We start from the raw sequence: 24,136 nt of genomic DNA, 5'->3' as shown, positions 1-24,136 counted from the left end.
CAGCACAAACCTCAATGTAGTATCCCTCAACGTGAAAGGCCTCAACCATCCCGTCAAGCGCAGGAAAACCCTAGACTGCTTAGCAAAACTAAATGGGGATGTGTAAGTACTACAAGAAACCAGGCTTTCGCAAGAGGATGCTAGTCGCCTCAAAGCCAGGTGGATAGGCGAAGTCTTTTGCTCACCAGCTGTACACAAGAAGCGATGGTTCATCACCATAGTAAGCAAGAAAGCTAACATGACCCTAGGAAGCAGCCAGACAGACGAGGAGGGCAGACTACTACTGACGAGCCTTAAAAGAGGGGAAGAAATCATACATGTAGCCAACGTATACGGGCCAAATACGGATGACAGAGCGTCTTGGCATAGCGTAGAAAAGAAGCTATCGGACCTACCCCAGGGAGATCTCCTCCTCCTAGCGGGGGACATGAACCAAGTCCTAGACCAGCCCACAGACAGGCACCCTTACAGACCGAGCCATGACTCCCCAAACCAAAACATCCTCAAAGACATGTGCACCAAACTCCACCTCAGAGACCCATGGAGGCTTCAGCACCCGGATGCGAGAGAATACACGTTCTATTCACATCCACATAACTCATACAGCAGAATAGACTACGTCTTAATGTCAGCCACACACACACACCTGATTGACCATACAGATATAGCCCCAATCACTATCTCAGATCACGCACACATCACGCTCTCACTGAGCGGGAAACACAATGAGACACCCAGCCGCAGATGGAGGCTCAACAGCAACATCCTATAACACCCAGGCAACGTAACAGAAATAGAGGAAGCCATAAAGGAATACCTAGAACTCAATGACAATGCCGAGGCAAACAAGAGCACCATCTGGGACGCACTAAAAGCAACACTCAGGGGGAAACTTCTAAACATCAAAGCCACAATGAACAGGGCAAGGAACAACAAGATAGCAGAACTAGAGGAACAAATCGGGAACCTAGAAAAAGGGCACTGCACAAACCTAACCGACAGGAACACACTGACATCACTTACAAAGAAAAAATACGAGCTCAACAAGATCCTGAGCGAAAGAGCGGGTACATGGATCAACAAGTTCAAAGCCATAAACCTATGCACCGCCAACAAAGCAGGGAAACAACTAGCGACATACCTGAAAGCGAAACAAAGGCAACACTCAATTGCAGCAATAACCGACAAGACAAACAAATCACAAACTACCAACAAAGAGATCCTAGAGGTCTTCAAACAATTCTACCAGGAGCTATACAGCGCGGACAGAAACCTAGCTGCGGACGGGGGGGCAGAACTACTGAGCAAAATTGCCCTACCAACACTAACAGCACAACAGAGGGAAACACTAGAAAGAGACATCACAGACGCGGAGATAGTAACGGCTATAACGACACTCAAACCAAACAAGGCACCTGGACCCGACATATACACGGCGGCGTTCTACAAGAAGTTCCTTGAACAGCTAAGACCCATCCTGGCGGAGGCCTTCACACACTGCATCCGCCAGGGTCGCATGACGGACTCCATGGCGGAAGCCAATATTATCGTAATCCCCAAAGAAGGGAAAGACCCCCAATACCCGCAGAGCTACCGCCCAATATCACTCATCAATGTGGACTGTAAAATATACGCAAAAATCCTAGCAAACAGACTAAACACTGTCCTGCCCTACCTCATCCACAACTCACAAGTAGGGTACCTCAAGAACAGACTGTCCCAAGACAACACAAGACTACTATGCCACCTCATCAACCAAACAACACACAGCGCAGACCAGGCGGTGATGATAGCACTGGACGCGGAGAAGGCGTTCGACAGAGTCTCCTGGCCATTCCTCGATCTCTGTATGGAGAAATTTGGTCTGGGCACCACATACAGGGGCATGGTTATGGCACTATACAACAGGCCAAAAGCCAGGGTTGTAGTAAATGGAGGCACATCAGAGGCACTAACTCTGGAAAGAGGGACGAGGCAGGGCTGCCCCTGTCTCCGGGCCTCTTCCTACTAGCGCTTGAACCACTACTGACAATGATAAGGATGAACCCAGACATAGCAGGAGTCCAGGTCAAGGACAAAACAGTGAAACTCGCAGCGTACGCAGATGATGTGCTAATAACGACAACGAAACCAACTACATCCATCGCAGCACTTATGAACTCCATTGAAGAGTATGCAAAGGCCTCAGGCTACAAACTAAACAGAGACAAATCGGAGTGTAAACCTATGAACGTGCATACAACCAGAGCGGTACTGGGCAATTCAGGACTAGCCTGGCAAACAAAACCTCTTAAATATCTGGGCCTACTTTTTGGCAGGGACCTTAAAGCAACCCCAGAACACAACGAAGAAGCCACACTGAGGGGAATTAAGGAGAGACTGGACCTTTGGTCCCCCAAATACATCAGCTGGTGGGGCAGAGTAGAGACGATAAAAATGAAGGTAACACCAGCTATCAACTATACACTCAGCATGCTACCCTTAACCATGACAGAAGACTTCCACAAAAAACTTGACAAGCTAATAAACAAGTTCTTATGGAAAGATAAGAAACCGAGAATCAGCCTACAGAAACTGAGACTCAAAGATCTGGGTGGACTGAACGTTATGAACTTTAAAAACTTCCAGACAGCCTGCCTAGCTAAACAAGGGATCTTCTGGATAACCAATACACACGACTACGAACCTGAGTGGATAAAACTCGAAAAGAATATCCTGGGGGGTTTAAACCCAATAGCAATGCTCACAGCAAACAAGCACCCGGCCAGGCACGACCCCATCATCAAACACACCATAACAACCCTGCTTAGAGTAGACAAACAAATGGGATAACGGATCAGAGGCACCAGCTGGGAATCAATCTGGTTTAATATGAGAATACAATACAAAGGGGGGACGATGTGCAACGAAACCTGGATCAGGAAGGGTATCACCACCCCAGCGCAGCTGGAAAAAGACGACTCTCCACTCACGTTCCAAAACCTCAAAGAAGTGCACAGTCTCCCGGATGTAGAGCTCTACACCTTCCTCAAAATCAAGACAGCCATCGCCAAAGCAAGTCTACACAAGGGGAAACCCACCATCATACAATACATGAGCAACCTCAATAAGACAGGACACCAAACAGCGCAAATATACAAACTCCTGAGCCCCCAAACATCCTCACTGAACACAAAAGCAACTAAATTCTGGGAAACACTGTACACGAGACAACTCAGTGAGGAAGAAAAGGGTAGACTATGGAGGTCAGCCACAACAAATAAAATTACACCACAACTTACACAGACAAAATACTGGCTCCTACATAGGGCATTCTGGACTCCTGCCAAACTTGCAAAGGCAGGCATAAGGGACAGCGATACGTGCTGGAACTGCCATAGGGGGACAGGGGACCTACAACACCTCATCTTCGAATGTCCAAAAGTCAAGACGTTCTGGATGAGAGTGAACGACCTCATCAATACGACCATAGGGAAGAACATACAGCCAGGCTTCATAGGGATAGCCACAGCATTCATGGCACCAGACCTAGAGAACAAAGAGGAGAGAGACCTAGTAGACATCCTACTCACAGCAGCAGTCAAAACCATATTAGTAAACTGGAAAGACACAGCCAAGGCAACATTCAAGAGCTGGGTAAACTGGGTCACCTTTCTCAGAGGAGCAGACAACATCACTGGGAAATTCTCACCTTGCCACAATGCTAAGAATGAAATGTGGGCGGCCCTGGATGAACACCTGGAGGTACACAAACCCCCGTAAACCCACACACTGCACACCCCACCAGCAAGCAGCCACAGCTAAGAGCTAAGAAGGCAACACTGAGACATCCCCCCCACTCCCCCCCTCTTTCTTTTCCCCTCTCACACTCTCCGGGGGGTTTACAGACCTACAACCCAAACAGCCTATACCATGTGTGATTTATGTACCCATGTTACCATAAATGCATAATATCTCCCAGCTGTAACACCCCCCCCCAGCATCACTGCATTACTACTGTACTGTATTTGAAAATCTTCTCAAAAAAAACCTTTTGAAATAAAAAAAAAAGAAAGTGAATGAGCAATAAAGATGCCATTAACCCGTTTACCGCGGCCGTTATTTCGGCGCAGGGCGGGCGTTCTGAGGAGTGGGCGGGGCAGCGTCAGCCGTTGGCCATTCGCAGCACCAGCCAGGTAGTGCTCACGACGGCCAACAGCCGACAGGAGCACGGAAGGGGTTAACCTTCTTTTTTTCTTGACACATTTGCTGTCTGTTCAAGAAAAGAGGTCAAATGTCAGTTTGTCTTTTAACTAATTGATGCTTGGAAAAGGAGGTTTATTTTTCTCTCTCTTACTAGAGTTAGAGGTTTTTGCCAAGTGAGCTGTCTGAAGATGTCAGTTTTTTTTCTCTAACACATAACATTTTTAAAAAAATAGCCTATAAATGAATATTACACATATTTCAACATATAACAGGAATTACAAAAGCAATTTTTTTTGTAATCAAGAAGTGTGATGCAAACAAAGAGTTTAATAGGAGCAAAACAAACCAGAACACTTTACTTGGTGATGTACAAATGACACATATTTGCAGAAACTCTATTTCCAAACATTATTGTTTTTACACTATATGGTGTTATCAGTAAAGCCACATGTCTGTGGGAGAGTGTGTGGCCATTTCAATGTACAATCTGTTGATTACAAATGGCAGTGTGCTACCACTTCATGCTTTGGTTATGCAATTATTACAAGTGATAGTTTTTAAACATGATTTGAGAAGCATTTCTGCTCCCGACCTGATGAAAATGCTGTTAATGAATTATGAGGCAAGTCAGGGGTCATGTGTATACTATGTGGCTAGATTTGTATTATTATATATGGAAAGAAAGTTGAGTCTATTAAATCAAACAAAAGAGTTTTTTTGTACAGCAGACATGCTGCACTCGCACATTTGAAGGTGCTCTCATATGTGATAATGAAGAAAATGGCGGCTCAATAAATTAAATTATTTGCCCACGAGCACATCATTTGAAACCAGTTTATGGGTCAAGAGCATTGCAAATAGGTCGAGTAGATTATTTAAGTCACTAGACCTGCAGGTCTAGCAACATTTTCAGGATTTTTCAGGCCTTAGATGAGTAGGTCTCACAGTTGTTAAAAACAAATTGGGGTGTTGTTCACTAACAGGACATGCAAAACTTGAAAGTACATGTACTACCTTTTACTTATACACACCATGACATATGGGCTGCCTAGGGCCTACCTTAGGGGTGACTTAAAATAAAAAGGGAGTTTAGGGCTTGGCAAGGGGTTTTAAATGTCATGTTCACATGGCAGTAAAAATGCACACACACAGGCTTTGCATTGGCAGGCCTGAGACATGTATGAAGGGCTAATTGTGTGGGTGGCACAATCAGTGCTGCAGGCCCACTAGTAGCATTTAATTTACATGCCCTGGACACAGGTAGTGGACTCTACTAGGGGCTTACAGATACATTAAATATCTCAATTGTGAATAAACCAATGTTACCAGGTTTAGGGGAGAAGCACATGCACTTTAGCACTTGTCAGCAGTGGTAAAGTGCTCAAAGTCCTAATACCAATAAAATGAATCTGAAAAAAGAGGAGGCAAAAAGGCAAAAGGTTTGGGGGGGGTGACAGGTCTAATGGTGGTCCACTGATTGGGAGCAACCTCTATGTGATGCACCTCCCAAGAGGTGTTCTGTCTCCATACTAGTGTCTGTAATATGGCACAGGTTTAAAGGGTTCCCTCATTTCCAAAGAGTCACTCCCCCATACCAATGAGGGTACACCCCTCATGATTGCGCAGAGTATAATGTGTTGTTCATATTGTAGAAGGAGCCTCACAAGCATCCGCAAGCCTTTCTATAATATTACATAGCTGTGTTGGAGGCAATTGGGGTGCTACGAGTGGGTACAAATGCTTGGTGTTCCCCCGGGGCACTTTCCATATTATTGCTCCTGGGGTCTAGTGCACTTTCTGTCCTCTCATCCTGGGGTAGGGGACTGTGTGATGGGGGATGCTACCTGATGTCACAACGGGCAGGTTATCACACTGTTTTCAAATCTTTTCCAGGTACCTTCTGGGCTTTCTGCCCTCCCCTCTCGATCTTCGTAGAGAGCAGATTAGGGGACTTGGGGTATCAAAAAGACTATTACGACTTTAAGGGTGGGAATAAGGCCTGATACCAGGATGATACAAACAAACAATGGTACAATCGGAAAAAGCAACAAGAGGCATAGGAGAACTGAATATATCAAAAGTTCTCCTACTTCTATATGGAAAAAAACAATCTTGTAGATTTAATCCACATTTATGAGGTTAGGGCAGCAGACAAGATTTCAAAATCAAAAGATTAGGACGCATGCAAAATTGCATTTCTGAAAGTTTAGTAACATCACTTATAAGTCAGTCTCAAACAACATTCTTATTTACACATTGTATTGAACACTCTTAGCTCCACAAATGGATGAGTGCTCAGGTTAGTGAAAGAGCGCTGACGTTTCCACCCAACACATGGGGAGAGAAAGGGGCCACTGAACGCCTCAAACGCAGGTCTTCCTCAGGACTAGGAAGCTGAGAGAGCAACCTGGATGCCAAAGTTATCCAACTGAGAAAATAAACCTGGATAATTCCATGAAGCAGAAGGGTCCAAAGGCTCTACCCTGATGGGTGAACAATCTCCGCTTTAATATGTGGTCATAACAGTGACCATTATGGGGAAAACACAAGCCTTCAAATTCAGCTAGCCTTATGGTCCAGCCTTGCTTCCACTCAACTGACCATGGCTAGGAAAAAAATCCACATTGAAGTCTGGGGCTAGCAAAATGGAGTTAATCACATGGGCCCTGCAGCTGCTAGATGCTACTAATGAATCATCTCTCAAACTGAAGTCGGAAAGAGATCCTAGGATGGGCTGCCCCGCACCCATTCCTTTTTTTAAAACAATAATTTATCTTGGTGTACAGGGAACTTTATGTCCCCCCACCTCCCAACGATGGCCAGTGAGGATAAACCCAATCTTCCCTCTGGAGTGAAAGAGAGGCAAAACTACTTCTTGCCCTTTAGGGGTGGAGGGTACAACCCTATGCCAAGACACATCAGCCAGCTTCTCCATTATTTTCATTTGAAGAAAACAGCCCTAATGTATAGGGGGCATACTGGGAGGAAGCCCCCCAATTTACCTCACCAACCTAGAGGACAGGAGAACCTATACTTTGAACTCCCAGTCCTTCTTATGATCCCTAAGAGTTCAATCCATATGAGATGGCTGACCACCAACATTACATACTCCTGTAGCCCATAACAGCAGGTTGCATATGTGGTCTGCCACATGATATCGAAATAGAGGTTCTCTTGTCTCGATCAAGAGTAAAATACTTATGGAAATGGACTATAGATCATTAAATCTAAATCACAGAGAGACTCTTAGGCAATTAGGAAAACCTATTCTGTGAAAAGATGAAAAAGAGAAAGGCACATGGGACATAATATTGATTTAACTAAAGTTCATTAACAGATATAAAAACAACCTTGAGGAAGCGGCTTATTGAAAAACATGTGTTGGCTGCATCTGTTGACAGTATAATGTGACACTTGAATCTGGTGTTTGAGTCTGTAGGACATTTTTGTGGAATGAACTGTTTGAAAATTTGTATAGAGAATAAAGAAGAAACAAAAGAACGGGATCTGTGTTAATATCTATGGCACTGAAATAAGAATTGAATGTAGATTTCCCTGTCTGTTTAAATGCTTCCACATTGAATTACAGAGAATACAGATGCCCTTGGTGGCAGTAGCACCAGGCTATTCTCCATTATCCACATTTCATTTTTAATTTGGGGTAGAAAAAAAAGAATGTTTGCATTTTATGAGTGAGGGTTATGGCTCGATACCAGGAAAGACCTGCCTGAACCCCATTCTTTTTATTTGAAGGAAACAACACTATTGTCTTGTGGGCTTTCTAAACCCAGGAGATGGGGGATTAATAGTTAAACACCCAATTTACCAGTCCCTTCACAGGGGAGATTTTTAGGGACCTTGGTGGGTGAGGATCCCCATTACCTCCATCTTCCAAATTTTTGGTGTACTGGAGGGATCCTTGCAGGGGGCTAATCACAATGTTAGAAACCATTTTGACTGCACAGACCACTATCTCGTTATGTGCGGAATTATCCACCCAACTTTGGAGTATCCGCAATAGTAAACTTACTACTGAATCATTTGATTGGGAATAGTGAAAAAGAGTCAACTTAAACATAGGCGTGAGTGTACCTTTGTGAATTGGGCAGCTTTGGTTGGGGAGGGTGAGTGAGTGTGGTGGGTGAGTTAGTGAGTGAGGCGAGTATACAAAATGACTGGGATTTGACCAGGCACAGATGGCAACTGACCTGGTGATTTTTGCAATATTTGTAAAATCAAGAATCCATTTGTAAGGGCTACTTCTCAGGAAGAGGTTTGTGTTGTTGTTACAGCAATTGACACTCATAATAGGCATACAAACTACAGTGAAAATAGAAAATGATAACCATGGAAGGGGGTACCAGTTGGCTTGTTTTCAGGGAACCTTCACATACTGGAGTCCATTTTCTAATTCTATCCAGAGCTTTGCCACTCATGTTAATGTTATTTTGCACTTTCCACTTTCATAATGGCATATGTAGGGTGAGAAGTGGGGGAGTCATTGCTTCGAGTCATACTGAGACTTCTTCGCTGAGATGGATTGTTGTGAAGAGCTTCTTCCACTGTCTCCTTTCTGTTGGTAGGGAGTACGCTGATGATGATGGTTGCACAAGTGGCTGTTACAGATAAGACCATGGAAGGGTTTAAACCGTCTGCCTGTGTTGTAATGTCCTGTGTCTCTACTTGTAGTGGGACCTGATGAATATATGTCTTTCCTCCAAACCATCTGCCTTCAAGATATTATCCTCGCTCATCAGCAGCCACATTTCTTTCTGAGCATTTGGACCAACAAGGACCACACAGGACAAAAAAGAAGATTCATACTTTTTTCTGAGCATAATTTTTGGGGATATAGATGCACTAACCATCTCATTAGAAACCAGAAGATCTTCGTCATCCACTTTAGCAAAACCTTGCTTTTGTACTTTGACAGCTTCTCTATGAAGCACTGGATTTTCACAACTCACAGTCATGTCTGCCTAATAGGATGGAGGTATTAGCTACTTTAAGGGCATGTCCAGCATGCCACATACGTCATACTAACTAGATCCAAACTTTTGCATTCCCTGTCTACTGTCATAAAGTTGCTAGCGCGAAGGCCTATCATTTTCTAACAGCAGATGTTATAACTGAATCTAGTTTGGGATCCAGAGAAAGAAAGCCAGTATCCTGGTCTAAAGGCCTATGCCTTTTGGGCAGCAATTTAGGTTGTGGCAGGAGCAAGCAATTTCTCCAGGGTCACCTCTTCAAAGCCAGCTATTAGTGGCAACAGGGGATAAGCAGGGATCGTAGGCTGCAAAGTCGCCATGACAACAGAGGCAGATGTTTGAATAGGGTCTTCAATGCAATATTAGGTCATTATTTCATCAACTAGAGAAATCCATGAAGAAGAGCATGCTGGTGAGGCCAGAGAGCAGAAGGTCAAAGTAAAGTCTTTGTACATTCCATCCATCTCCTGTTTATACTTCTCTTAGCTGGAGGAGAAGGAGATTATGCAACTGTGGAAATGATGCACACTTTGTAGCTTTCCTCTATATGAAACTAAAGTGTTCTAAAATTCCCACACTTAGGCTGCAAAATTCTAATACGTATTCCTCTTAATGAGATCCTAAGACACAGAACAGAAATATGTGAGAGGAATAAATATGTGGGGCTGCAGATAAAGGGGAGTCCAAAAAGTGTGCTAGAATACCTTTGAGGATACAAGGTAAGTAGGCGTTACATGTGTGGTGCTCAGAAGGGTGAAACGTTCCCCAACGTCCCGCAAATCACTTTCTTTCTAAAATGCTCACCTGAAGTTCCCAAAACCACGACTTTGCTGTAGCGTCTGCGCAAACATCTCATATTTGCGGATATCATTGTCGCTGACAGAGCGACGTGCAAACTTCATGGCTTCCTCAAAGTGATCACGTCGGATCTCAGGCACTGGGTCATAGTCATCATCCTGCAGACAGAGAAAATGAATTGTTTTGTTCAGAGCAGGGAAATAAAACAGTCATGCATGCTTCATCTGCACCAGCTGTAAGAGCCTCCAGCAAACCCACCACTAAAAGTGCTCACAATACAGAATAAACAATTTGAGGGACTACTGTTAGTAACAGTAACTTCATGGAAAGTGATGATTCACCTAAAGACCCTTAATCTTGAACCGCAGGCTTCACAAAGAAATCCTTGGGCCATGGTTTGCTGCAAATATCGCACTGGTGAATGGCATTGCTCCTGTTGACCACAAACAAAGCCACACCTTTATCATATTAAGTGCATTATCAAGGGTTGTCTATGATATTATAATCTATAATCTATACGAGCCCGTTAAGTTTCTGCCGTGTACTGCTACTCCTGGAGCTCTTTCTTACCATATTTCAGAGGCATACAGCTCCCAAGGATTATGCATCTCATTTATTGATTTCAGATGTGCTCTGGTAGGTACTGTGGGGGCCTCCTCTACTGTTCTTGAGTTAGTGCAAAGTTACTTAGAAGGTTGCATCTCAGAATTGCGTATCATGGAAGCTATCTCTGATACTGAGATTAGAAACCTGCAGGGAAGTCCGATTCCGCAGAAGAGAGTGGGCCAGATGTACAAACATTCCATTTTAATATTCATGAGGCAGGTAACATTTGCGACCCCATTGGGAATGGCTAGCACTTCCAGCACTGGGGTCAGCAGACCACTTAGTCTGTGACTCCTTTTTAAATAAGAACCCACATAAGGGACACTGTTCCTATGGCAGGGGGCAAACTGTCACCAATGCATTCAAAAGAAGATAAGAGAAAAGGAGAAGAAAAGAATCCTAGGTGAGAAGGACCCACATGTGGTGTGAAAATCCACTCATTGTCCTCTGTTGCCCTCACACACCCCAAGGGGTGTCATGCTTCATCATTGGGCAATTGCTCCTCGTAGGGCGGGCGCTGCAATTCCCTACGGGTCTCCCGAAGGGTCTCTTTGTCAGAGATCTTTTCATGGACTGCCGGATGGTGCATGCGGGTTTGTGGGCTGTTGGTCCTTAGTGAGGGAGTAATAAAGGAGTGTGCAAAGACAGAGGAAATGTAATAAAGGGTCATCATGCAGCGGTTATAAAAAAAAAAAGGATGTACCCTCATCAGTCAGAAACTGCAAAATAAAATCTAACCCAAAAGGCATATTATGCCCCGGTTAAATAGGTCAAAGGTCAACATGTTTCACGCCTCTGTCGCCATAAGGGTCGGTGGAGCTTCATCGGGACCAGAACAATAAAAAGATGTGCACGTGAAACCAATGTAAATGAAAATTAAAATACCCTCCTAATCAATCAGAGTGAAGCAGGAACCTGAATAGCCTCAAACCGGCTACTGCTGGTTGGAAAAGGTCCCTCCTGATCAAAACCTTGCGGTTGCAAGGGGGATCACTCCATTGACTTGAGACACCGCCCGTCCGCGCTTTGCCGGGAATACATGTTGGACACCTAACCCGTCCATGCCTCTGACGATTATCCTTTTTAAATAAAGCAGTTTTTTTTAAATGGACCCCATTTTCCTTAAATGAAAACTGGCTGCAAGTAAAAAAGAAACATTTAACTTTTCAGTTTAATTTTTTAGGAGCAGGCAGTGGTTCCTGGGACCACTGCCTGCTCTTAAAAAATATTTTCGCACCCATTCACAAAGAGGAAGGGGTTCCCTGGGGCCCCCTTCCCATTTGCGAGTGGCTTACCATCTACTTGAAGTAGGTGGCAAACTGTAGGTGTTTTGCGACCGCAAATGCGATTGTAAAACAATGGTATATACCATTTGGACTCAGCATTAGGAAGGGAAGCCCTTGGCACGCCCCTTCCTAATAGCGAATCGCAAACCCTATTTTGCGAGTCGGTAATTGGTTACCTACTCGCTAAATAGGGTTTGTACATGGGCCAGACCAAATTTGCGGTTGCAAATGGGCTGATTACCCATTTGCGACTGCAAAATATGGTTGTACATCAGGCCCATTGAGTGATGTTTGTGGTACTGGGACAGAAAAACTGATATCATGGAACACTTAAGGGAGACAGGTGGCCCTAGTACATCAGGTTTCGCAATGATCACCTTTTCTGCATACCTGCTTACTTGATCCACTTGTAATGTATCTCAAAACACTTTACTGAGTGTCTGTTGAAGAGCCCACCCGGTCTCTAATTGGTAACTAGTCACAATATCGGAAAAAAAATATCGACTGGACAGAATATCGAGTTTTTTATATTGAATGGCTAGAATATCAAATTGCAAAAATATAGTGGTGCAGAATATCGAAATGCAGGTAAGAAATATCGAGTTCCACAATATCGAAGTTAGTAATATCGATTTTTTTTAAATTGTTAGTATATATGTTAAAAGTATGTATTTTTTTGTAATGTATGTTTGAAGTTTGTTAAAGTAATGAATTTTATGTTAATTAATTTTTGTGTAATTTAATTCTGTAGCGGGTTGTGGGTTTATAGGGGAATAGAGTGGGAAGTAATTTAATTATAATATATATTTTTAGCATTATTTAGAATTAATTAATTATATGTTAAAACTGTTTTGCGTAATTTACTTCTGTAGCGGGTTGTGGGTTTATAGGGGAATAGGGTGGGAAGTAATTTAATTGAAATACATGAATGTATTATTTTATTACTTAATAATTTAATATTTAATCATTTATATTGTTAATTAAGTTAATTAATTGATTAATCATTTATTATAAATTGATTAATTATAAGTAATTGGTAGTTATGTTAATTGTGTAATATTCTTTTAATAATTAGTAATTAATTAGCTATCAATCATTAACAATTAATTTGTAAGTATATAAATGAATTATATTGTTAATTGTAATTCGTTAATTAATTAATTGTTAATTAATTATGTTAATTTATTAATATGTTACAATATTGTAGGTGATGTATATAGGAGGAAATGATGGGAGGTAAAATCATTTTTACATATTAATTAATTGTTCATTAATATTAGTTATATTTCAGGAGTGGGTATATTAAATATTTCCCCTACACTATCCGACACTCCCTACTGTTGCACTCACTGGAGTGGGAATAGTTTCAGTTTCAGTTTCAGTTTTATTTATTTATGATTTTGGAACTCAAATGAGATCCACATAAAAATTAAACAATTGAGTACATTTACACACAATCATTGTTCGATAAAAATATGACAGTATACATTTCCAACCATAATTAATATAAGGCTAAGAAAGTTTTAAAAAAGTTAAAAATTTTGTAACAAAACAATCCGTTAGGGGGATTGTAAATAGCATCTAAAAAAGAGATAGCAGAGGAAAAACCCAATTGAAAGCAGATAGGTCTCAACCACTTGCGCCTAAATGCAAGTAGAGCTGGGCATACAAAAAGAGCATGATTGATATCCTGATTACTATTATTGCAAAGATCACATAAAGCTGAGGAGCCATACCATCTGGATGTCAAAAAGTTCCGGGCAAAATTTGATTGACAAGAGATGGACTTTTTGTAAGTTACATGCCTTTCATTCCTAGAAATGCATATTTTTAAATCATCAGTTTTTTTAGACCAATCAGTGTTGCCTTTAATTGCAGCAGGGAAGATGGAGAGATTTTTGGGACTGTCATTACAAGATTTTATGAAGAAAGAAATAACATCTATCCCCCTACATTGTAGTCCCTCGGACCATTGTAAAATGTGATTTACTATAATTTTAGAGTAGAATTTAACCCTTGCTACTTTCCCAACCTCAGTTTTTAAGATTGTAACTGTATCTATATCATTTGTTTGGATCAATTTTAAGTTTTCGATCTCCCGAAAACAGTTCAGGAGAACAGATCGATTTATAATAAGATCCTTATCAAATAGAGGGATGAAATCAAGGAAAGCGGAATCAACGCTTTCTTTTTCAACGAACATGTTAGAACAATTAGATGACCTTTTATTTTTCATCATATCGGTGAAAGGCTCAGCTAAAGGGTTAAGGTCTGAGGGAAGGATGTTAAGAGGATTTCTCTCATCAGCAGATCCTAGAGTGTTCACTATCCCAGTTGAATCAATGACCAAAGTTATTTGGTCAGATTTAGTTTGTATAGTGTTTACTTTAATTGAGGTTAATGAACACTCTAGAGGAAGATTTTTTTCAACAGAAGTGTCTAAATTTTTATCAAAATTAATTCTCCTCTGCCTCTTTTTTGCATATCTACGAATAGGTTTTCTTTTTTTCCCTCTATACTTTTTTTGTTTACCTGTTACTTCCTTTTTTTCATCGTTACAGGATTCCAAAATATCTTCTTTTTTTTCTTCATTTATTTGAGATTTAAATATAGGAAATAGTTCCTTGTTACTCCTTTTTTCAGAGTCAGACAGTATTTCAATTTCTTGTTCCTGTTCAGAAATGCAGTTAGGAACTGCTGTCTTTATTTTTTTTATTTTTTTATACTCCGGGGAATTCCCCGGGAAAGCTGTTACTTTCTTACCAGCTATCCAATGCTTTCCCTACTGTTGCACTACTTGGAGTGGGATTAGTAATTTTACCCTCCCGCTATCCAACGCTTTCTCTACTGTTGCACTCACTGGAGTGGGAATAGTAAATTGTATTCTCCCGCTATCCAATGCTTTCCCTACTGTTCCACTCGCTGGAGTGGGAGTAGTAATTTTTATTTATCGCTATCCAACATTATCCCGACTGTACCACTTGTTGGAGTGGAAATAGAAACGTTATATTTTACACTATGCCGTTTTTTAGTATGGTTATATTTAATCTAGTGTAAAATATCCTTTTTTTTAAATTAATTTTAATGTTTTAATTTATATATAAGTTATTTTTATATTAATATTATAGGTTTAGTTGGCTATCGAAGAAGACCGTCAGGTCGAAACGCGTCGCCAATAAACGACTCCTACACGGACCCTGGAGTGCGAGTCTTTTGTGTTCTCCCCAGTTACGTGTGGTGACCTATTCTGACCTATATATATATATATATATATATATATATATATATATATATATATATATATATATATATATATATATATATATGTGTGTGTGTAATTATATTTAAAATTATGTTTTTAACATTTAATTATTAAACATATTAATTACTTTTTAATATTATTAAGTTAATAAATGTAACAAAAATACAAATACTCACATTTATTATTTATTAATTTTAAGGTTATTGAAGTATTTTTATGTATGTTTTACTTAATTATAGTTATTATTTCATTAATTTTACATTAATTTGAGGAGATTAAAAAAACTTAATTACAACGATATTTAGGATTCAATATTTTTGTACTTACCTGTTTGTAGATAGGAATTCGATATTCTGGTAGTCGATAATTTGTCAGCGATTTTCTGGCAGCTCGATATTTTGAGCGTCGATATTCTGTCAGTGATCCTCTCTAATCAAGTGACTCTTAAGGGAAGTCATGAGATATGACCACTAGGTACTTCAAGTTCTGCAGCGATCCAGCTTGGACTTACTTGCTTTAAATACGTATACATTTATGCATGTGTGAGTAAATCCAGCCAAAAGGCTATGGTATTTCAACAGAAGAATGTTTCAATAAAATCTGTTACCATTGTGTTAAATCGTAATATGCATAATTAAACTCAAATGGTTGAAATTGCTGTGAAATATCTATTTCATAATTATCACTTTTAATTATGACATACACAATTAAAAACTTTTATAGTGGAGAAAACTGAGAGTAACACTACAGAAGTTAAAATCTAAACAGCCGCGGTGCACCTAATAACCAGGGCCACAAATCTAACTACCTCAGACATTATATATATAAAATACTACTGACTACAAAATCACACTGATTGAAAATTATTTTTGTTTCAAAATAGTTTACAACAAAAAGTAACAGAGTGTTTACATTACAGTTAAATTTCACAAATAAATTGTATCACTTCTGATAGTGGGAATTTCATGTAACAGCAAATTCTTTTACTTGAACAAATATCAAAAACTTGGGAATGAGTTAATGATACTCAAATCATCCTGCGCAAAAACTACACACATAACAAGGAAACACTGATTCTGAAAAGGAGACAACATTATGAAAAAATATGACTTTTAATAGTACATATTTAGTTTAAGCCATTTCAGAGAAAGTATTATGAACGTGAGTTGAGTAGTACGCTACATTGTTGATGGGCGGTTGCTGGGTGTGTGTGTTTGCATATGTGTTTATGGTATATGTGGAAATATTTATTACCATTGTTGAATGTGGGGAATGATCATGACTCATGAAAGGCAAAGCTTAAAAATAGTCACCATGCCCCTATACATCATCAACAAAGTTAACAAAGGAGTTACTTGCCTTTGTTGATAATATTTCAGGTAGATATATAATCTTCCTGCACAGGACTCATCTTACTAAACTCCCTTCTAGGCATCAGACTAATCCTGAAAATGTGTCTTTACCAATAGATGTCCAGTGCTGCCAGGTGGTGCCATGTGGCTTCAGTCATGACTCTGCCCACCGGACATGACAAACCTGGACCTCTTTCTCTAGCCATTTGCCCAAGTACAGAAATTCATTGAACCTTCACCATGGAATTGAACTAACCACTATTTCCAGCACTTCTGTGAAAACATGAAATGCAGCTGTCAGTCCGAATTGCAAAATATTGAAATGACTGTGCTAGGATCTCACAGTGAATCTCAGGTTATGCCTGTGGGCAAGGAGAACTGGAAGACACAGGGGCACTAACCACTCTCATGCAATAAGAGCCAGCAGAATTTAGCTCAGAGTTAGAATCTTGGACTTTTCCTGCCAAATAAACATGTTGCGAAAGCCGAGATTTATGGTGGGTCTCAAATCGTCCTTCTTAGGCACAAACTATTAAAGGGATTATAATATAATGCCCCTTTCTTTCAGAGTTGCCAGTCTATTGTCCCTCCTTGACAAGGCAAGGGATTCATCTTCCGAGACTGAGAAGGAGGAAAGGTAGGGCCTAACCCTGGTGGATCAGCTGGATGACCGAGCAATATGTTGTGATCATCTCCGAATTGGTAGGCAAATAAATAGACAACCCTACTCCCACCGGAAGATGGTACATAAGGTGGGGATTGAGAGAGGTTTTGAGGCAGTAAAGCTGTCAGAGGATGGTGGAGATTGGATCTGCAAGTGTTGATGGAGTGTCGTAGATCCACCCTGCCCTGAAATGAGCTGTATTAAGTTGGGGTGTCTGTTGAAGAGGTAGTCTCTGCTAGGGCTTCATTGACCTCGAATGGCTGCAGAATTTACTGTACTGTTGCTTGAACTGTCTTGCTGAGGAAGCTAGACCCAGTAAGCTGTAAGAAGTCTCCTGTTCCTGTTCATGTTATGTTTATTAATCTGGCCAGCAAAACACACAAGATGAAGGACGGAATGTTGCACAATGGCAAAACTTTTACCCCCAGTCACAGATTTGGGTTTAATCCATCGTTATTTTGCTCGCCAAGCCAACCCAGTTCAGACATGGCCATATGCAAATCAGTCTTGACCCTGTGCCTCATGGGAACAGTCCAGCCCGAACTGCCAAGCCACGTCTTCCCTGGACCGGAATCAAGCATCCTAGGACCGGTTTCTGGCTATCAGCCGTCTTCAGCCAGGATGGCTTGACTCCAGTGGCTTTGGGAGCACGGGACCCACGTCTGGGCATACCCTTCCCACATAGGGTGAACAGCAAAACGCACAAGATGATGGACGGAATGTTGCTCAATGGCAAAACATTCACCCCCAGTCACAGATCTGGGTTTAATCCATCGTTATTTTGCTCACCAAGCCACCCCAGTTCAGACATTGCCATATGCAAATCAGTCTTGACCTTGTGCCTCATGAGAACAGTCCAGCCCGAACTGCCAAGCCATGTCTTCCCTGGACCGGAATCAAGCATCCTAGGACCGGTTTCTGGCTATCAGCCGTCTTCAGCCAGGATAGCTTGACTCCAGTGACTTAGTGAGCACGGGACCCACGTCTGGGCATACCCTTCCCACATAGGGTGAACAGCAAAACATACGGACGGAATGTTGCACAATGGCAAAACATTCACCCCCTTTCACAGATCTGGGTTTAATCCATCGTTATTTTGCTCACCAAGCCACCCCAGTTCAGACACCTGTACAATCCAGACCACCCTTTAGGATCCAAGCCACCACTCACAAGTCAGAAAAGGATTTTTCACATGGTCTGGGACACTTATAATGTCAAATGTTACCAATTATAAAAGGGAGTGGACATTCGCTATGCATAACCTAGGATATCCTGGAGCAAAGAACTTTATTCCCACGGGATCCAGTCTCTTTGACTGCCTGTCTGAAGGGGACGTAGGCAAGGCATTTGGTTTTAGCTTTGAGGTAAACTCCGAACTCTCACACAGTAAATTCAAAGTAAGCTCCTACAAAGGTAACATGCTTACCTACTCCATCATCAAGTTTCTGCAAGGAGAATCAATGACACACCTTCTCTACACTGTCAACACAGCCTCAAGCCCGGACAGAACTTCCCACTACTGGAGAAGTCTACACTAGATCAAGCCAACCTCCCCAACTTCAATCTTCTAACCCACCTTCCATTGTTGGAAAAAGTTTCAAGAAGCCAGTTGTCAACTAGTTAGAGGAACATATCAGCACGAACAATCTACTTCAAGACTGTTAACCAGGGTTCAGACCATCTGCACTGTTGAACCAGATACACTCGTCATCAATGCCCTCTTCCTCAACAAAAAATGACTTTTGCCTCCCACTCCTGCTCTAACTGTCCGCAGCTTTCGACACCGTTGATCACCTAACATTGAACCATACCCTGTAAATTCACATGTGGACTTCAATGGAACGCTTTGCAATCCCACAATAGTTCGCATCCTACCCCAAAAGGTACAAATCTGACAACAGGACACATCTCTTAATTCACTCCCGACTTGAAGCTCTCACTCAAAGAGCAAACTGTCAAGAGGACCAAACCTGCCTGCCTTTCATAACCCTTCTGAAAACAGAGAAACCTTTTCTCCCAGAAGACTTTAGAAGGACACTTTGAGCCATAGTCCTCTCCAACCTAGTTGGAGGCAATGCCCTGCTAAATTGCGTCCCAGAGAACACCTTGCTCCTATTCAGGCATCCTTCAGGCAGGACCACCGCTTACCAAGGGGCTAAAGAAATCCAGTCACATCAATCTTGCACTAAAGGAACTACACTTGCTCCCCTTGCAAGCCCCAATTATCTTCAGGATCAGCTGCATCCCATACCAAGGCCCCTTTCTATCTAGCTATCAAGTAACAATATTTGGAGTGGCGTAGAGTCTAGTGGCATAGAGTGAAGAGGGCTACAGGAAAGTGGGGTAGAGAAGAGTGACGTAGAGTAGAGTAGCATACAATAGAGTGGCAAAGAGAGAAGTGGGGTAGAGTAAAGTGGAAAATAGTGAAGTGTGGTAGAACAAAATGGTACAGAGTGGAGTACAGTAGAGTAGTGTAGAGTGAAATGGGGTTGAGTAGCGTGGTGCAGAGTAGAGTACAGTGTCGTAGAGTACGGGGGCACAGAGTAGAGTGCTGTAGATTAAAGTGGAATAGAGTAGTTTGGAGTAGAGTGTGGTTGAGTGGCATAAAATAGAGTGGGGTGCAGTAGAGTAGAGTGGCGTACAGTAGAGTGGGGTAGTGTCAAGTGGGGGAAGAGTAGAGTGGCATACAGTAGAGTGGCGTAGAGTAGAAGGAGGTAAAGTGAAGGGGGTTCAGTGAAGTGTGGTAAGAGTACAGTGAAGTGGGGTAGAGTAGAGAGGAGTAGTGTGGCGTAGAGTGGAGTAGAGGGTGGTGGAGTGGCGTAGGGTAGAGTGGCGCAGAGTAGAGCAGTGCAGAGTAGAGTACAGTGACATATGGTGGAGTACAGTAGAGTGGAGTACAGTGATGTAGGGTGGCGCGGAGTTGAGTGCCTTGGAGTGGTATAGAGTAGAACAGTTCAGAGTAGAGTGGCGTAGAGTGCAGTGGCGCAAAGTAGGGTGGTGTAGAGTAAAGTAAAGTGGCACCGTGCAGAGTGGTGCACACTAGAATAGGGAGGTGCAAAGTGCAGTGGCATAGTGTGCAGTGGCATATATTGGTGTAGAGTCACATACTGTGGAGTACAGTAGAGTGGTGTAGAATGAAGTGGAGGATAGTAAGTAGAGTACAGTGGCGTACACAAGAGTGGCATAGAGCGAAGTGGGGTAGAGTGGCGTAGAGCGAATGAGGGAGAGTGAAGTAGGGTAGAGTGAAGTAGAGCAGAGTAGAGTGGCATACAGTAGAGTGTGGTAGTGTGGAGTATATTGAAGTGGAGTACAGTGGCTTGAAGTGGCATACAGTGGCATAGAGTGCCCTGGCATAGAGTAGAGTGGTGTACAGTAGAGTGGTATAGAGTGAAGTGGGGTAGAGTACAGTGGCGTAGAGTGGTGTAGACTACAGTACACTGGGGCAGAGTGGAGTACAGTTTGGTCGGGTGGCAGAGTAGAGTGACATAGAGTTCAGTAGGCGTATAGTGCAGTGCAGAAGAGTAGTGTGGCATGCAGTAGAGTGAAGTAGAGGGGAGTGGGGTTCAGTGAAGTAGGGGAGAGTTGAGTGGCGGAGAGTTCAGTGGTGCAGAGTAGAGTACAGTGACCCAGAGTGCAGTGGCATAGAGTGGAGTACAGTGGCATAGAGCGGAGCCTTGTTGACTGAATTGGAGTGGCATAGAGTGCAGTGATGTAGAAAAGAGTGGTGCAGATTAGAGTAGAGTGGCATAAAGCAAAGTGGTGCACACTAGAGATTGGTGTACAGGAGAGTACAGTGGAGTAGTGGGGTGTGGAGTGAATTAGTTACTTGGAGTGGCATAGAAAGATTGCCCTAGAGTAGATTTGCATAGGGGAGAGTGGCTGGCATGGAGTAGAGTGGTGTACAGTTAAGTAGAGTACAGTGGAGTTGTGGAAAATTAGTACGGTTTGGTAAACATTATCTGCGCCATCTTGCCTTTTCCCCTGATGCCACACTTTTTGTCATACGCACCCGCCATTTTAGGTGCCTCGATCAGAACCACCCTCTGCACGCCACTGGCCCCCAGCACAGCCCTTCGCCCTCACATCCCCCCGCACGCTGACAACCCCCGCTCTCACATGCCTTGGGTCGTAAACCCCTCTTCAGCGCAGCTCTGCCCCGGAATCCCATCCTGTTCCCAGCGCGACACCTCCCTTCATTCCTTTCATGGTCCCAGGCCCTTTGATACAAACCCCCCCTTTTTCCTGTGTGCCCGTTTGTCTTCCTCATTCCCTGGCCGCCACCTGGCTCTGCGGATACTGTTTATTGCCCCCCCCGTACAGTAGGAAGCTTCCCCCATTAAAGGACCCTCGAGTTGATCAAAGCCCCCATCCTATGAGATCCGATCAACCCCCCACATTCCGTGAATCGGCGGAATGTCCAGCTGCGCGATAATCATCACCTGTTGTGACCGGGGTGGGGACTTCAACTGTAAATGTGTGTGGGAACGGGCCTGAAGGGGAGATTTCGAGGATGTCCTTTCATACTTCAAAGCATTGCAAGAATGTGTTACCTGCAATAAAATTCATAAATCTGTGTATAAGAGGCCAGGCCTCAGAGATGCGGTTAGAGCACCTCGTGACGATACTGGCTGTCCGAACTGATGTGTTCTCCTCCGGAGAGAATAAACCTTGTTTCCTGCCTTCCAGTCTCCAGCGCCTGCCTCTTCATTGATTAATATTTTGTGGGTTAAAGAGGCGATACCGCCGGGCAAATATTGGTTGTCCCTGACCTTTTTTACAATTGGCGTCCCAAGCGTGGGGCCCATCAGCGACACGTGGATCCAGTGGGAGAGGTCCTGACAACAGAGTGAACGACTGCAACGATCGGGAGAGCTCCTGCCCAAAAGACCCTCGTCTGGCAGCCGATCATCCGAACTTCACTGGTTCCGAACAGACCTCTCTCGAGTGATCTACGGTCCTGACTGGGAACCATCAGGAGTGCCGCGAGGAATACGAGGAAAAGAGGACGATCAGGCACTGGATTCGGAAGACAAGAAACTGTCCATACGGTCCGGGTAAGGTCGTGTAAACACGACGAATTGCGAAATGATTGTTTGATTGTTCGGAAAATACTAGTATTACTCTTTGTTGACTTGTTTGGAGATTCACTGTCTGCAAACGGAGAAACAACAGGCTCTCTCTCTTTGCAAACAGTGAAGGATAGGTAACGCAGCCATCGTGCCAATCTTTCTCCCCCACTGATTGATTGTTTGAACTCGAACTACGGTTCGTGGATTGTTCTCGGGAGATTTCCCTCTCCCACACTGATTAATTGTTTTTGACCCCGAACTACTGTTCGTGGATTGTTTTCTGGAGATTCTCTGTCTGCAAACAGGAAAGAACAGGTTCCTCTTTGCAGATAGTGAAAGGGTAGAGGACGCAGACCTTTGCGGGCCTACTTATTCTCCCCACTGATTGTTTGATTGACCGAATATTGACTGTTTGATATTGGTTCATGAGGTATTCACTGCCTGCAAACAACGTAGAATAGAAATATTCTGTCTAGTCTTTGCACGCAGTGATAAGATAGGCAGTGCTGACTTTTGTCCTCGTTGTGAGCCGTCATGTCTGTCTTCTCCCCACTGATTGGTAGTTGGTTCAGCCCGGACCGTTTATTAGAGGTGGACCATCTAGCTCCGCTGGAAGGCACCCCTAATAAAGACATGTTCACAAAGTATGGATTAGTTACCATAGCCTATAGTAAGCTGTGGCACAAGTATACCAAAGAAAATCAAGAGAAACAGTGGCCACTGATAGGATCCTTCGATCTTGATAAAATAGAAACGTTAGAAATAGCCCTTTGTAGTAGTAAGACAACGCCTATTATGCTCGACAGTCTCGGTATGTGGCGCAAAGAAGCAATGCAACGAAAGAAAAGAGACGAAGTCAGAGTAGGTAAAGAAACGCGACAGACAACCTTCCAAGCATCTGGTAGGCAAAAGGAAGGGATAGCGGCAACACGGTTCCAAGGAGTAAAAGCAGGAAGGGAACGGTGTAAAGGAATATATCGACAGGACAACCCCAAGACACAACGACCCGAAAGTAATCCCCCGACACTACGCGCAGGACGACCAGACTTAGGGCAAAACCAATGTGCTTTTTGTAAATATTCCGGGCACTGGAAAGCCCAATGCCCGACTCTACTGAACAAGGGTAAGAGCAGAGGGCCGACAGAAATCACAGGCCGGCAGAAAGGGAAAAGGCGTGAGACAAAGATGAATCAGACTGACACGGACAGGCCAGATAGAACCACCACGTTTGATTATGCCCGATGGCACAGATTTCGCCAGACCGATTTCAGCGACATGTTTGAGTCTTCATAGATCGAACAACGCTAAGACGGGAAACCCAGTCTAGCTCTAAGTTACCCGGTGACGAACCCCGTACTACCGCTACTGTTCCCGAACACAAAAACCACCCTTTTCGGATAACCTATAGAAACAATACACAGAGTAGTCTCGGACAGATTAGTATACATTCCATTAATGAACTCAAACTCCGAGTGCAATGGGACTGATTACTCTCTGTTGCCCCCCCACTCTGTGAAAAAGGAGCAATTACAGGCCTGCATAGACAACCCCCCATTACCCAGACATGCCTGTCCAAACAAAATACCTACCCCCACTCCGGAAGTTCCCGAAATGCCGCAGGTCACCGGTCACGCCCATCCGGAAGGTGAAACACACAGCACGTGTGGGGCGGGGCCTGCTGACAGCCATCGATCGAAAGATCGCCAGTGGGATGTCCAGGAGGCACCACGGGCCCGGCATGAAATGGCCTTCCCATCCTCTTCTTCCTGGGGTGGCGTCCCCCGGGCCACGAGTAGGGAGGGGGCGGATGCAGATGACCCCCTCCCTCGTATCTCCTGGTCCGGCCATCACAAATACCTCCGCTGAAGAATTGGTACAGGGTGGGCTGGGAGGGAGAGGCGACGCGAACGAGCCTCTCCCACCTCC

At 43.2% G+C, this 24,136-nt stretch overlaps 1 protein-coding gene across 1 annotated transcript in view; it reads right to left on the bottom strand.

Annotated features, from left to right (window-relative positions):
- LOC144823236 (transitional endoplasmic reticulum ATPase-like) overlaps positions 1–24,136 on the bottom strand; it is a 218,436-nt gene that overhangs the window by 31,131 nt on the left and 163,169 nt on the right. Inside the window, exon 17 of the mRNA XM_078681583.1 lies at positions 9,978–10,129. Coding sequence (XP_078537709.1) covers positions 9,978–10,129 — 152 coding nt within the window. The remainder of the gene's footprint in view (positions 1–9,977; positions 10,130–24,136) is intronic.

The sequence above is a fragment of the Lissotriton helveticus genome, chromosome 1_1, assembly GCF_964261635.1.
Source record: "Lissotriton helveticus chromosome 1_1, aLisHel1.1, whole genome shotgun sequence".
NCBI classification, from domain to species: Eukaryota; Metazoa; Chordata; class Amphibia; order Caudata; family Salamandridae; genus Lissotriton; species Lissotriton helveticus.
The sequence above is the reverse complement of the archived record's forward strand: the minus strand, read 5'-3'. Positions and strand labels throughout refer to the sequence as shown.